Source organism: Leuciscus leuciscus (genome assembly GCF_965113295.1).
Source record: "Leuciscus leuciscus genome assembly, chromosome: 3".
Lineage (NCBI taxonomy): Eukaryota > Metazoa > Chordata > Actinopteri > Cypriniformes > Leuciscidae > Leuciscus > Leuciscus leuciscus.
In genome coordinates, this window is record NC_138727.1 from 9,256,684 (window position 1) to 9,269,865 (window position 13,182).

General features: G+C 36.4%; 2 protein-coding genes across 7 annotated transcripts in view; one reads left to right on the forward strand and one right to left on the reverse strand.

Moving 5' to 3' along the window:
* elfn1b (extracellular leucine-rich repeat and fibronectin type III domain containing 1b) overlaps window positions 1-13,182 on the forward strand; it is a 100,051-nt gene that overhangs the window by 53,353 nt on the left and 33,516 nt on the right. Inside the window, exon 2 of one of the 2 annotated variants that reach the window (XM_082163623.1) lies at window positions 12,414-12,485. The exons of the other annotated variant lie outside the window; for it this stretch is intronic. The gene's annotated coding sequence lies outside the window, so the exon portion shown is untranslated. The remainder of the gene's footprint in view (window positions 1-12,413; window positions 12,486-13,182) is intronic. 2 annotated transcript variants of the gene reach the window in all.
* Window positions 1,527-6,031, reverse strand: LOC309494340 (UDP-glucuronosyltransferase 2A2-like). Of its 5 annotated transcripts, none has more exons than XM_082163653.1 (3): window positions 5,808-6,031; window positions 4,073-4,131; window positions 1,527-3,509 (listed from the first exon to the last, which is right to left on the reverse strand). In XM_082163653.1, the coding sequence occupies exon 3, from the start codon at window positions 3,502-3,504 to the stop codon at window positions 1,909-1,911; it is 1,596 nt and encodes a 531-aa protein (XP_082019779.1). In that variant the 5' UTR covers window positions 3,505-3,509; window positions 4,073-4,131; window positions 5,808-6,031; the 3' UTR covers window positions 1,527-1,908. The 5 variants fall into 5 exon arrangements, with proteins under 5 accessions (XP_082019779.1, XP_082019778.1, XP_082019777.1 ...); XM_082163652.1 differs by having other exon boundaries at window positions 4,073-4,134; XM_082163651.1 differs by lacking the exon at window positions 4,073-4,131 and having other exon boundaries at window positions 5,808-6,029.

Sequence of the window (13,182 nt, forward strand, 5' to 3'; positions counted from 1 at the left end):
GTCATTCGTGCGAGAATCATTTGGAATACATTGGTCAGTCACACTATGTATGTTATTGATTGACTAAAAAGAATCGACTCATAGAGCATAAGAAGAATCGACTGTGGCGCTGTATGTGTTTTGCTGAATTCCTGCCATATAATGATATGGTAAAAATAGTACGAGTTTGCTAGTACCCGGTTATGAATTCAGCATTTGATTCACTAAACCAACTCATAACAGTTATTTGTTCAGAGAGCGGGATACAGTGCTTTATGTTTTGATTCACTATAAAGAATCGGCTCATAAGAGTCATTCTTTCAATAAGCGAACAAAGCTGGTCATGCTGTATGTTTTGTGTTGTAAATGCAGTAAGCAGTGTTGGGAAGGTTACTTTGAAAATGTAATAGGTTACAGATTACAAGTTACCCTATTTAAAATGTAATACGTAGTGTAACTATTTCAATTACTTTATTAAAGTAATGTAACTGATTACATTTGATTACTTTTCAAAATTGCTAACGCATGTTTTCAACTGTAAATCATTTTCAAACAATTAAACAAGGCAGGGTTAACCTTACAGTAGTACTCAACACAGATTACTGTCAGACTTTCAAAATCCTTCATTGCTTGAATTAATTATTAATAATTTAATTTTAAAGCACAGCCACCACAAAATCAGACTTTAGCGCCTCTTTTTACTTTGAGATCGTTCTGAGGTTAAATACAGATTTCTGGATGAAATAATTAAAAAATTTCCAGCACTGGGACGCATTTTTATCACACGCCATGATGGCAAATCTCAGACAGGAGATTTGACCTCTGCATGGAAATGCTCTTTTCACCTTTAAAGACTGAATACAAGAGACACAAGACAAGAGAGACAATCAAAAGCATCAGAATAGCATCATTATAAATGGCCTTTAAATGGTATGGGGCATCGTGCACATCAAAAACAGGCAAAACAACAAATTAAAATTATTCAACATATCCTAGCTTTTTACAGAAAATATTAAGATGTTACCCCCTTGGTTATCGTTAACATTTTCATAAGTAACTGTATTTGAATTACACATTTTTGCCCAGTAACTGTAATGGATTAGTTACATTTATTTTGTAATTAAATTACGTAACACTGTTACATGTAACCAGTTACTCCCCAACACTGACAGTAGGCCAATCTAGCTGTAGTGAAGTTAGCAGTGTTGTTGCAAATAACAAGCATGATGTGGAACAGTTATGTCACGTGGTATAACATTCTTGCAACAGTAGAAGAAAAACTAGATTTTTGCATTTTATTATAAAAATGCGAGTGGTGTTTGCCTGTACACATCATATACTTCAATATCTTGTAGCCAAACTTTACGTTGCCATTTAACAGATATGGGTGGACCCAAGTCAGCACTGCTGTCAGGGGTCACAGTATTACTTGTTACTCACCTGCTAAATGGAAGGCAAGGTAGAAACATCTGACTAGTGACTGAGAAACAATTATGTACAGTTTTTAAAAGTTTTGTTTATATACATTATATATGATTGTCAAAAAATCAATTGTTCGAAAGTTTAATTCATTTGTTCAGCACATAAATATGAAACAGAAACACTAACAAAAAACATTACAATCAAATGCATGGAGATTGTGAAATAATAACATACAGTAAAATAAAAGGAAAACTTAAATGATAATGAAATCAAACAGGAGTTTATAGACATAGAAAGCATGATAGAGCTGACATAATTCATATATGAAATGTAGAATAGGTTCTAAAACAACAACACAACTAAAAACATGTGCACAAACCAATAAATCAACATCTATAGATCACCATTTGAAATGAATATCATAATGACTGAAAGTTTTGGTCAATAATTGCAGGAAATGTCTGACCTGAAGTTGCTTAATACCCGAGTAAAAATAAAAAAGTAAAGTCATTCACTTTTGTTTTTTGTTTTTCTCATGCATATTCTGCAGCAGAAATACTTGATTACCGCATATATAGTCAGGATTATGAGTGACACAGCAGAAAGCAGGAACAGAATGACATCAACAGAGTGATAAGAGTACCAGGGCATTTTGTAAGAGTCTGTGCGCAAGTGAGCGGCACCTTTGTGCCTCATAACAAACTCAATCCAGAAGATGGCGTTGTCCAGAGGCTTCACTGGGACGTCCTTGTGAAGCCTTGAGAGCCTCTGCATGTTCTCCCGATAAGAGGGCTCATAAAGGACCTCTTTGACAGTTTTAAGGAAGGAGTCCTTATCCACTGTGGCAAAGTCTACATTCTTGGCTACACCCTTTACTCTCATTTTAGAAAGATTATCAGGCTGGTCAAAAATCAGCCCAAATCCAATGATTGGTACCCCGTGGTAGATGGCTTCTTGAATTCCATTGGTTCCTCCATGTGCCACAAAGGCTCTGGTCTTAGGATGACCCAGAAGATCATTCTGAGGCATCCAGTCCATCATTAAGGTGTTGTTCCCTAGTGCAGATGGTCTCTTACCTTTGTATCTCCAGATGATCTTCTGTGGAAGTTCTGCAAAAGCTTCAGCAACTGCCTCTGCCACATCATCAGGAAGCTGACCAATGAGAGTGCCCAGAGACATGATGATGACACCATGCTCCCCAGAGCTCTGCACAAAGTCCTCCAGATCTTGTGGAAGAGGCTTTGATGGCTTGCACTGAAAACCTCCCATGTAGACGATGTTTGGCATAGTGGGACGCGGGAATTCAAAAATAAAATCAACTCTATGGAGCCACAGATCGGCGCCCTGAACTAAGGTAAGGAAGGACACTCCTGGGCCAATGAACCGTTCACAAAGTGCATTATAATGTGGCGCAAACAGGAAAGCGCCTTGTGCTTCAGCTACAGTGTACATTACTACATTCTTCACTCTTTGAAAAAAGCTCATGCGGTCTGATAACTCCACCATTGGAAAAGGAATATAAGAAAGTGGAGAAGGTGCTATTGCAAAATGACCTTCACTATACATTGTCCAACGGACATTGTAGACAATGGGCAGTTTCAGGAAATGACCCAAAAGTACGCCTCCAAACAAGAGTGGATCTGTAAGGAGCAAATCATACTTGGCATCCCTAAAGGACTGCATTAGCTGCTGGTCTTGCATCATACTGTTTATCATCTCACTTTCTATTTTCGTCAACTCAAAAGTACTTGCCCACATCTCTATCTCCACCTTCAGACGAGCCCAGGTGGAACCTTCCCTCTGAATTTTCATGAGTCTGAATGCAAACGTCTCGAAGAATTCTTCATCAAATCCTCCAGGGGAACTTATGGGGATTGATGTGTAGTGAGGAGAGAATTCTTTGATGTACCAGCTGTCTGACATCCGAATGACTGTAACATTGTGACCTTTGGCATGAAGTGCTTCAATCAAGATGTTCATGTTGACCCAGTGACTGCCATCCACAGGAAACACAAGAACCTTCCCGGTCTGAACAACTGGGACAGTCGTCAGTAGAAGGACTATCCAGATTTGGCCACATGACTGAAACATCTGTTTGTTCATGGCACCTGTGGTAAAGCAAGGGAACAAGAGTGATCCACTGAAAGACTTGAGCATGTCACATTATATTTGTACAAACAATTTAAAGAAAGACTTAACCATTTCATATTTGACAGTCGAATAAGTCTGGTCAACATTAGGAGTTATTGCTCCTTTGATCCATATGCTGTTCCATACCAAGAAACATGTTCTTACCCATGCAAATGTAGACTACAAAATCATTACCAGAACCACTTTGTTGAGTGTAAGGTAAGTCAAAGAAGTACAAGCACAGCTTACTCTCCTTCAGCCTCAATGTGCATGACAAGACACATAAATACTATAGTATGTGAGTGAAGGGTCATTCAGTCTTAAAGGTGAAAGAGCATTTCCATGCAGAGGTCTAGTTAATGAGCTACCATTTAACTTTACAACCGTGAAGTATCAGTATCAGATTCAGAACTCCTTAATCTTCATCTCTGCCCCAGTTCTATCAAATAAAGTATTTCTACTTAACATTTGTACATTTTGCAGAAGCTTTTATTCAAAGTGACTTGTATTAAAAGTATATATTTATCAGTTCAAGCATTACCTGGGAACTGAACCCATGACCTTGGTGTTGCTAGTGCCACGCTCTCCTGTTGCTCTGTTCTACTGAATACATGTAATAAATAAATTAATGAATAAATAAATAGCATTACAAAATTAAATACCTTTTCTCTATAATATGAAAATAATACTCAAGCAGAAAGTAGCCTATATCCCAGATTAAACTAACTGCAATAAAATCCAATAAATTCCCTATTTTTTATTTTACTTTTGATGATGAGAGTAAAGGATTGGTATCCCATGGCAGATGACACTTTGGCCTGGAAGATTTTCCGTTAGATTTTTTTTTTTTTTTTACCTTGACTGGAAGTCTGCCCAGTTTTATTATGAGCTCTCAAATATTTTCTCTCAGAAAACAGACCCATGAAAACGTGACATGCTAAATCATGGTTAAGTTGTAACATAAGTCACAAGTCCTTTTGTTCACTCCCACAACAGTACTGATGTACATGCATACTGCAATGTGTGAGTGAAAGTTCATGTTTTCAAAAGGCCAAAGGGTATTTAACTAGAGATATGGAGTTATATTTCAAAGTACTTTTTGATGTAGGCTATTCAGTGTGCCCAATAGGAGCAAATAGCCAAGGGAGTTAAAGCATGTCTTAAGCAGATCTTTAGTTTATAATTTTGTCTTTTACCTTAAGCATGTTTAAAACTGTGCAAATATACAGCTTGGTCAAGTTGAGTAGTAGACTTGATAGTTGGGCAGCTGCTTTGGAGGAACATTATAGACAACTAAATAATAACATTATAGGCAACAAAATAATAAACTACCCTTTTTGTCATCTGTGCTTGCTTGTTTCTGAAAAGTACCAGATGCCTCTGTTAACAACCATTTTCCAACCATCAATCAACTTTTTTAAACATTATAATAAGAACACTGTCACCTCTTCCCTATTCTAAGAACACTGTCACTTCTTCCGTTTTACTGTGGTATTAAAAGGTTTGCAACATTACATATAAGTTACAGCTAGCGAGATATTTTGAACAGCGCATTGGTGTGGATTTTGATCAATTCCAGTGAATACAATCTATTGATTTTCGCTAAAAAGTGTAATTCCGTTTTGTTCACTTAAATAAATCAGCCCGATTCGTGTTGTTTACGCCAGTTGGTGGCGGCAAGTATTTTTGAGTGTTATGAGTGAGTTTAAAACAATCGAATCAAAGAGTGTTACTACGAGACTTAAGATTAAGTGTGTTTAGTGTTTTCCCCACAAACGTCAACAGAGAATTCAACTGTACAGTTGGCTATAGTTACTTTTGCAAATAATTATTCCTTCGTTTCCTCGCTTATGTGAACGAGACTGATTCACGTGACGTTCCTTCAGTAGTTTTGTCCAAACGTTCCACATTCGTTCAGTAGATCTAACCACAGTCGTACACAGAATGCATTAGTTAATGCTAAAGTCATTCTTTTGAAACAAAACAGGAAAGCGGTTGAAAAGGAGACGCTGCGGCAAACGAAAGATACGAGCGAGTGCATGAAAGTACACGAGAACGATTCGTTCAATTCAAAGATTCATTTAAAATTCACGAACTATACCAAAGCAGCGCAATGTGAAATAACTAACACCTTGCACGACTCCAGGCAATGCAAAAAAAAAAAAAAAACCCTATTGAATTCACATGCGACCACTGATCAGCACACATAGCCTACCACGTTTAGTCAAAACTTTAAACACTTGCTCTCATTTATTATAATCAACATGAGAACTCACCGGAGGCGCGAGAAGAAAACTTCCACAACGTCCAAACAACTCTGTCCTGCAGCTTTTTAAACACGTTTTTTTCCTTCAGCCAGAAACATAATATGTTCTCTTTTTACTAAAATTGCCCGGGGCACCTCCCCCTGTTGGGTTTTTGAGTGATATGACAGATTTACAGGTTATGGTTCTGGTTACATAAAAGGTTATGGAAGGGTCTGATAAAAGGACTGTAGTGAGTCCATTCACTACTTGTCTGCAGATCAGAAGTTATTACATGCATTTACATGCATATCAGCGTTTTGAATGAAACTTTACACAAACCATGTCTGATGTGAAGAACAAACATGACAAGTTTAAACAACTCCATTATTCAACTCAGTTCATGCATGTTTGTAAAGTGAATGAGATTGTTTCATGGGAAAGCCTGACACATCTATTAGTCATACAGAAAGAGAGAAAATGCATTAGGTATCATTTATTTATTTTATCTTTGGAGCTCATTTAATTTGTTGGTTGCTGTATGTTGCCTTGAAAACTCAGACAGAGTTTTAAGTTTCAGACCTCTGTTGTATCTGATAATTCATGTATAGGCTAATACTGTAATCTTGATAAAACATATTTTTTTTTTTAAGTTTAATGTAAAGTCATGCCATTTTAATTTTTGTGACCTCATGGTATTATAGTGATGGTCAAACATAAAATGTAATTTTCTTTCTTTCTCTCTTTTCACATACAAATTCAGTAAGCATAATTAGGCTGCATTATTTATGATTAGAAAAATCGGTCGCAAAGCATTTTTCAAACACACGGTGAAAACTTTTTTCAGCCCCAGTTTCACACAACTTAATGGAACTGCCATACGCCACAAAAAGTCATTTAAATCAGACTGCAATAGTATGAATGCCTTGTGAAAGTTGTGAGTGCATGTAAAATTCTTCTAATTCTGATCATTTAGAATAATTATCAGAAATAGAATAATTTCCTTAATCAGTATTGATGTATTCCAGTAAACAACATCTGAACATCCTTAAAAAAGAAAAAAAGATTAATTTACTTGAGAAGAGAACATTGCATAAGACATTAAGGCTTGTTTTCATGTAATATATCTTGGATTTAGGCAAATTACCTTCCCTGCAATTGTTTTTCTTGCTTTAAGCATAAATCTGACCAAGTTTATTGAAATTTATGCTTTAAGAAAGCAGTCGGAGAGTGGGGTAAGATGAATAAATTTCATATAAGATATATTTTCTGAAAACAATTCTTAATATCTTATGCAGTTTTGTTTCTCATTTACATACTGTATCTTGTTTTAAGTATATAAGGGAAAATAAGTCAAAAATACTGATTAAGAAACTCATTTTTGAAGTGAGTATATTATTTATGTAATTCTCTTTGGGAGAACCCTCTGCATGCCATCATTAATTTTGCATTTCATGTTAATCTCTTTTCTGTACTTCTACTTTCTCCTGCTGATATCTCGAAATAATGAGGTATCACTCATTTTCGGTGATGTGATACTATCACCTATAAGCTTGAAATTCAGCTGGCATCCCTAGCTATCAATTAAAGCAGCATGATCTGCAGTAACCTCTGTTGATTAAGATTCTGCTGGTGTGTGGAGGGTTCCAAGTGGCGTAAAATTGGTTGGGGGCGGGTGGTGAATGCTTCGTTTTTTTTGTATTCAACAGATCTGATGCTTCTCCATGTGCTGTTTACCAGAACATTGTGTCATCTTTTTTTTGTGCCATGCAGTCGAAACGAGTGGGCAGATTTCACATAAATGTTGATGCAGATGCATTTTCATATTTTTTTGCAAATATAAAGGCAATCAAAAACGCACTGTACAACTCAAGAAAATTAGAACATTTGTTTAAATCAGAATGAGTGGGCTGGTTTCAAATAAATAAGTTAAGTTTATTTATGAGAAAACTAACAAAATGATCAAACTATTTGGCCAACAAATTTAGCAAATATAGTAAATTGTATACATTTGATTTGATTTGAAAACAACTTTCCCCTTTCCCAGTATTTTCTTGCTGAAGTATTTCCTCCGTTGCTACCCCAGATGGGTGGTGCTCACTGTACCCTACTGTGACTGGAATACAAATGAATATATAAGTGTTTGGTTATTCACCCATTGATTTCTGAAACAGGTGATGCAACCAGGAGGTCCTTGAAAGAAATTGTAGAACACTCTGTGAAGTATCGCTCACACAAAACAAACACATACGCCTGGAAACAAAGCATACACACACTGTCGGCACAATTACAGCACCTGTTCTAAACGTGTGCTATCCCTGTGTTCTGCAAGGTTATTGAAACTGGATTTGATGATTTGTGGCTTACTGATGCAATTTTATGCTTTTCTGGGTCACTGCAATGTAATGCAATGAATACATATAAGTGTGTGAGAGAATATAAGAGTAAAAATACAGTAAGAAGCTTACACAGACTGTATACCTCTCACAAATGACCTACAAACGTGGAATAAATGCACCCACAATTTATACGGATTCAGACATGCTGCTTCGCTTAGAAATGTAAATGCATACACTCCTGTCCTTGCCAATCCCTTATATCCTCGTATTCTATGTCATTCCCTTTTCTTTCCTCTTTCCCCTTGCCATCAACAAAAATAGCGTACCACATACATTAAGGCAGACGTGAGATAAAAGCACATTTGCTAAAACAGCTCTGCCAGTTAGCTGGCTTCTACAAGTCTTTGAGCTCTTCGTGACTCGTGTTTCAAGGGACTTGTAGCCGAGTGTGCAGTGCAGTATCAGGTGAGCTACCGAGCAAGTTTACAAGGTGAATTCAGGTTAATTGGGACATTTGCTATTGCGATGACTGAGGAAAAGTGTTCCAGTTAACCTGAATTCACCCATAATTTATGTCAGAAAAGCCATATATGGAGCTGGTTTGGTGATGCAGAAGTCAAAATGTATTTGTTTACAAATCATGCATGGTAAGTGTTTTGAGGTCTAAACATAGTATTGTGCAAGGGACCATGCAAAAAGAAGTCTTTATTTATTGATCATATATATACCCTATAATCACATAAAAGTTGTTGGTGTTTTACTGTCGCTGGTGTTCATTCCAGTTTAAAACTGCAGTGAATTGTATTTATGTAAATATGTACGTTTTTGGAGTTTGCAAAAGGCTTGTTTTTCCAATGAGCCAACCTTCACATAGATCTTTTCTACACAATGACCACAGGCTGTCAAGCTCCAAAAAGGACAAAAAGCACAATCAAAACACCATAAAAGTAGTTCATACGACTTGTACACTATACTCTGAAGCCACATGATAGATTTGCCTGATCCTTGGAAAGGATTTATGTGAACATTCTTCAAAATGGGGCCAAATGCAATAATGTAAAAGTTATTAAGAATGAAAAAAGTGAATACAAAGATAAAACCTTTCTTTTCAGCAAATAGACACATACATTCCCTTCCTGCTGGCACAGAAACCATTTGCTGAAATGCACAACCAGCTGTGAACTCATTAACCTGGCAATTAATTTGAACAAAGTTTATCTACACTATATAAGGTCACAGCAAAGATGGCAGTAATGTACCACAGTATGTCAAGTTAATTGAACAGAAAGACACCTCTCCATAAGCACCCTGTTCATTTAATTACCACCAGTTAAAAGGACAAAAGAACAATCACTGAATGGAGAGAGAGAGAGAGAGAGAGAGAGAGGTGCGAAAGTGAGACGACTCTCGATAATACGATATTACATCTTTGACTGATCTGAATCTGACACTCAATAATGGATGGTTGGAATGAAAGACAACAAAATATCAAATTTCTAATTAGTATCAGTCCACCTCATAGTTTCTAGGGCTGTCCCACTGTCAAAAGCATTCCAGTGCATTGAAACGTTGACTCCCTCGAATTTCCCAGAAATCACCATCACTTTTCTGTCTTTTTTAAGAATTCTGTTTGTAATCAACTTTTGTCTCTAATGTGCATGAAAAGGAAACAATCCTGTAAACTTACAGTAAGTATTATACAGAAATTTTATTTTAGAGAAGACTGAAGACTCACTTTCTATTTGTAATATATTTGTTAATGCCGGCATGCCATTATGTACAATATCCGTTTTGTTTAAAAAAAAAAAAAAATGCAGGACAAGCTCATATTTCATAATTTCTAATTTGTAACCGCTACAAAGATGCAGGTTTGCGTATATTGCAACACAACAATGTCGTTGATCAATTAATTTTTTTTTACAAGTTTTAAAGGTGCTGTAAGTACCGTCATTTTTTTGGACTGCACTAAATCATTAAATACCATCATATATTTACAGATATTTAGGAAACATTCTAAGTTCATATACTTGTTTCTCTGAATTGTTTTTCTCTCATTCCTGTTGCATGCCTTTAAGCTGGCAACCCATGTGTTGTGAGAGCGTTATTAAAGACCAGATAACTTTAAACTTACATTACTGAAGAACGTTTGTCTAGAACTTTAAGAGAACCTTTCCAGAATGTTCCCTGTTAGCTTGGTTTGTCTTGTTTTAGTAAAGTAAAATCCTCTAAACATCCTTTAAAAAGTTACATTTTCCTGAGAAGGAAAATAAGATTAAGACATTCTTGATTCATTTGTATCACTCCATTCACAGATGTTGTCACATATTTGATACAAATATGAATACTGTATGCAGATGTGCATGCGTGTTCAATGCATTGCAAGCATGAACTTAAACAACTACAGTACTTTTAAATGCCTGTGCCATTTTTTTCCCCTAACTCACGTTGGCAGTTAAACCAACTCTGACTAAGTTGCTCAGGAAGATTCTAGAGACTTTCCTGTTGCTCAAACAGTCCAGCGTTGGCGCTTGCAATGCCAAGGTCATGGGTTCGATTCCCAGGGAAAGCAAGAACTGAGATCTGATAAGAATGTAAAATGTGTACCTTGAAATATAATGTAAGTCGCTTTGGATAAAAGCATCTGCCAAATGCATAAATGTAAATAAAAATAAAAAACAGCTATCAATCACACAGAACATTCTTGCAAACGCATATAAAAACAGCCACTTAGAAAGAAAAAATGGTCTAGTTTCCCATCAACTGCTGTCAGAGACATGCTTTTGAAATCTATTGAAATGGCTGCTATCTCAGATTTGTGATATCTCGGATGCCTATTTTGTGAGTCTGACTGTAAAGGTGTCAGGTTGTGGAGACAGAGAGAGAGATTGCCACAGGGCATATTCCTCGGAGGCCTCTCAATCCTGGGTCAGTGTGACTTAATAGAGCAGATTTCAGGAACAGTAGGTTCTCTATGTAGGCCACACAGATGGGTGGATCAGAGCGTTTTCCTTGTCAAAAGGCACATAAATTAATGTCAAATACGTGTTTCTTAGAAGATGCCGCTACAGTAAGTCATTATTCCATATTGAACTGCGATTAGAGGAACAAGAATATTCAGTTGTAACGTTGTTGCTGTACAAAATCTAAATGGGAAAATATTTTTTTTTAGGATGGAACGCTTCCAGAACTTTGATGAATGAGGAGAAAAGTTTCTTGGCAGGTTGTCTTTTTTGAACTCATTGCAGAGGCAATGTGATATTTAGATCTAAGAGGCCATGGAAAGCCCTCTGGTGCACGTGACCACTCTTGAATTTGTTAAATATTGCACATAGAGCATTATCATCTCATCAAATGTGGACATAATGAAGGAACAGAGTCTGCTCCTCAGCATGCAGTAGATTTTTCTTCAAAGGCTTTTAAACAAGCATGCAAAGAAAGTGATTTCTGTTATATGGCTGTTCATTTAATCAGAAATCCACAGTGATGATGAATAGCTGGTAATATACATTGTGTGTGGACTGTTAAGATCTCCGGCCACCACTTCAAAGAAATCCATATGTAGGAAATAAATAAAAAGCATTCATTATGATGGAATCCAATGCATTTATGTATGCCAAATGCCCAATTCTATTCATGTCAAATAATTCTATTATGATAAAGTAGTGATATCCGTACTTGTCTAGAAAATGAGAAGGGCAAGCATTTGGATAAAAGCCTTTTTGAAGATGTTTTAATCCTTGTGATATATTCAAACCTGTGAATCAATGTCAGATTAAATTTTTACAATTTCTGAAGAAAAGCATACAGTACATAATTAAGCCATAAATTAATAAAACGGATAAGAAGCAGGCAAAATTTCTATAATAGTTCTAATAAATATATAAATAAAACATTTATAAACATGGTTATTGTGTATTTAAAAGACATTCATATGACTGACAAGTATGCAACACATTAAGTTTGTTAGTTTGTTTATGATAAAACTGTAACTTTATATGCAATAAGTCTTAAATTTAGGCCTAAATATTTTGGAGTGCCTTTTTTAAAGGCCTTCTGGTCCATAGATATGGCTCAGGTACTGGCTTCAATACAAGTTTATAGTATTTCATTCTGCCTTCATGCAAAACCGAAAAGTGATGGTGCATTCTGGGAAATTCGAGGGTGTAAACGATTTTTGTCAGCCATGCAAAAACAAACAAAAAGGTTAGGGTTATAATTCATGTTTGATGAATGGGAGTGCTTTGAATCATTCTTCATGTCTCAAACTTATGACTAAAGTCTTATATCTGTGTGTTTGCAGATTTTCTCAAAGGGCCTCTGATTGGATACTTGAGAAACTGGGAGCACCAATCAGAACTCTGCAGCTGTGTCGGTAGGACATCCACATCTACACAAATACATGATTTAGTTATGACTTAATGATAGAGAGCACATTTTATAAATGATGACCAAAGTAAAAATACAATAAATAGGGTGCAAAAGAGACACTTAATTCTGTTTCCATCTCATTTGCTGTAGTAGACACTGCAAATGAGGAACGCTACTGGAGGAAAATTAAATACATTTTCATTTTCTTTCTTTGCTAACAAGTATACACTGGTATTTTGCTAAATCTGCTTTTGTAAACTGAAAACACATAAAGAAAGTAATGCATGCAACCAAATCCAAACACACAGTCAATAGAGTTGAGCCAAGGCCAAAGGGTCAGATGTAGAGTAATGTCTCTTAGTTTTGCTGTGATGATACAGCTGACACCGAGGTCAGGACTCAACATCTGCTTCATTCCTGATGGTCTCCCTCTGCACTGCACCCCTGGGTGATGTGGACTTTCACTCAAAGCTTTGATTTCGGGACAGAATGTTCTGGAACTGAAAGCATTTACTATATATCGTCCAGTCAGGCACTTGATGTTCAAACACTCCACAGCGATGGACTGTCCTTCACAGACAAAATATACAAACCCCTGGTGATTGTTTTAAATGCCATGTGATAAGGCTGCCAAGGGGTTTGTCCATTCTACTTTAGGAAACAAGCTGCAGAAAGAATTGTTATAAAAACTGTCAGGAACA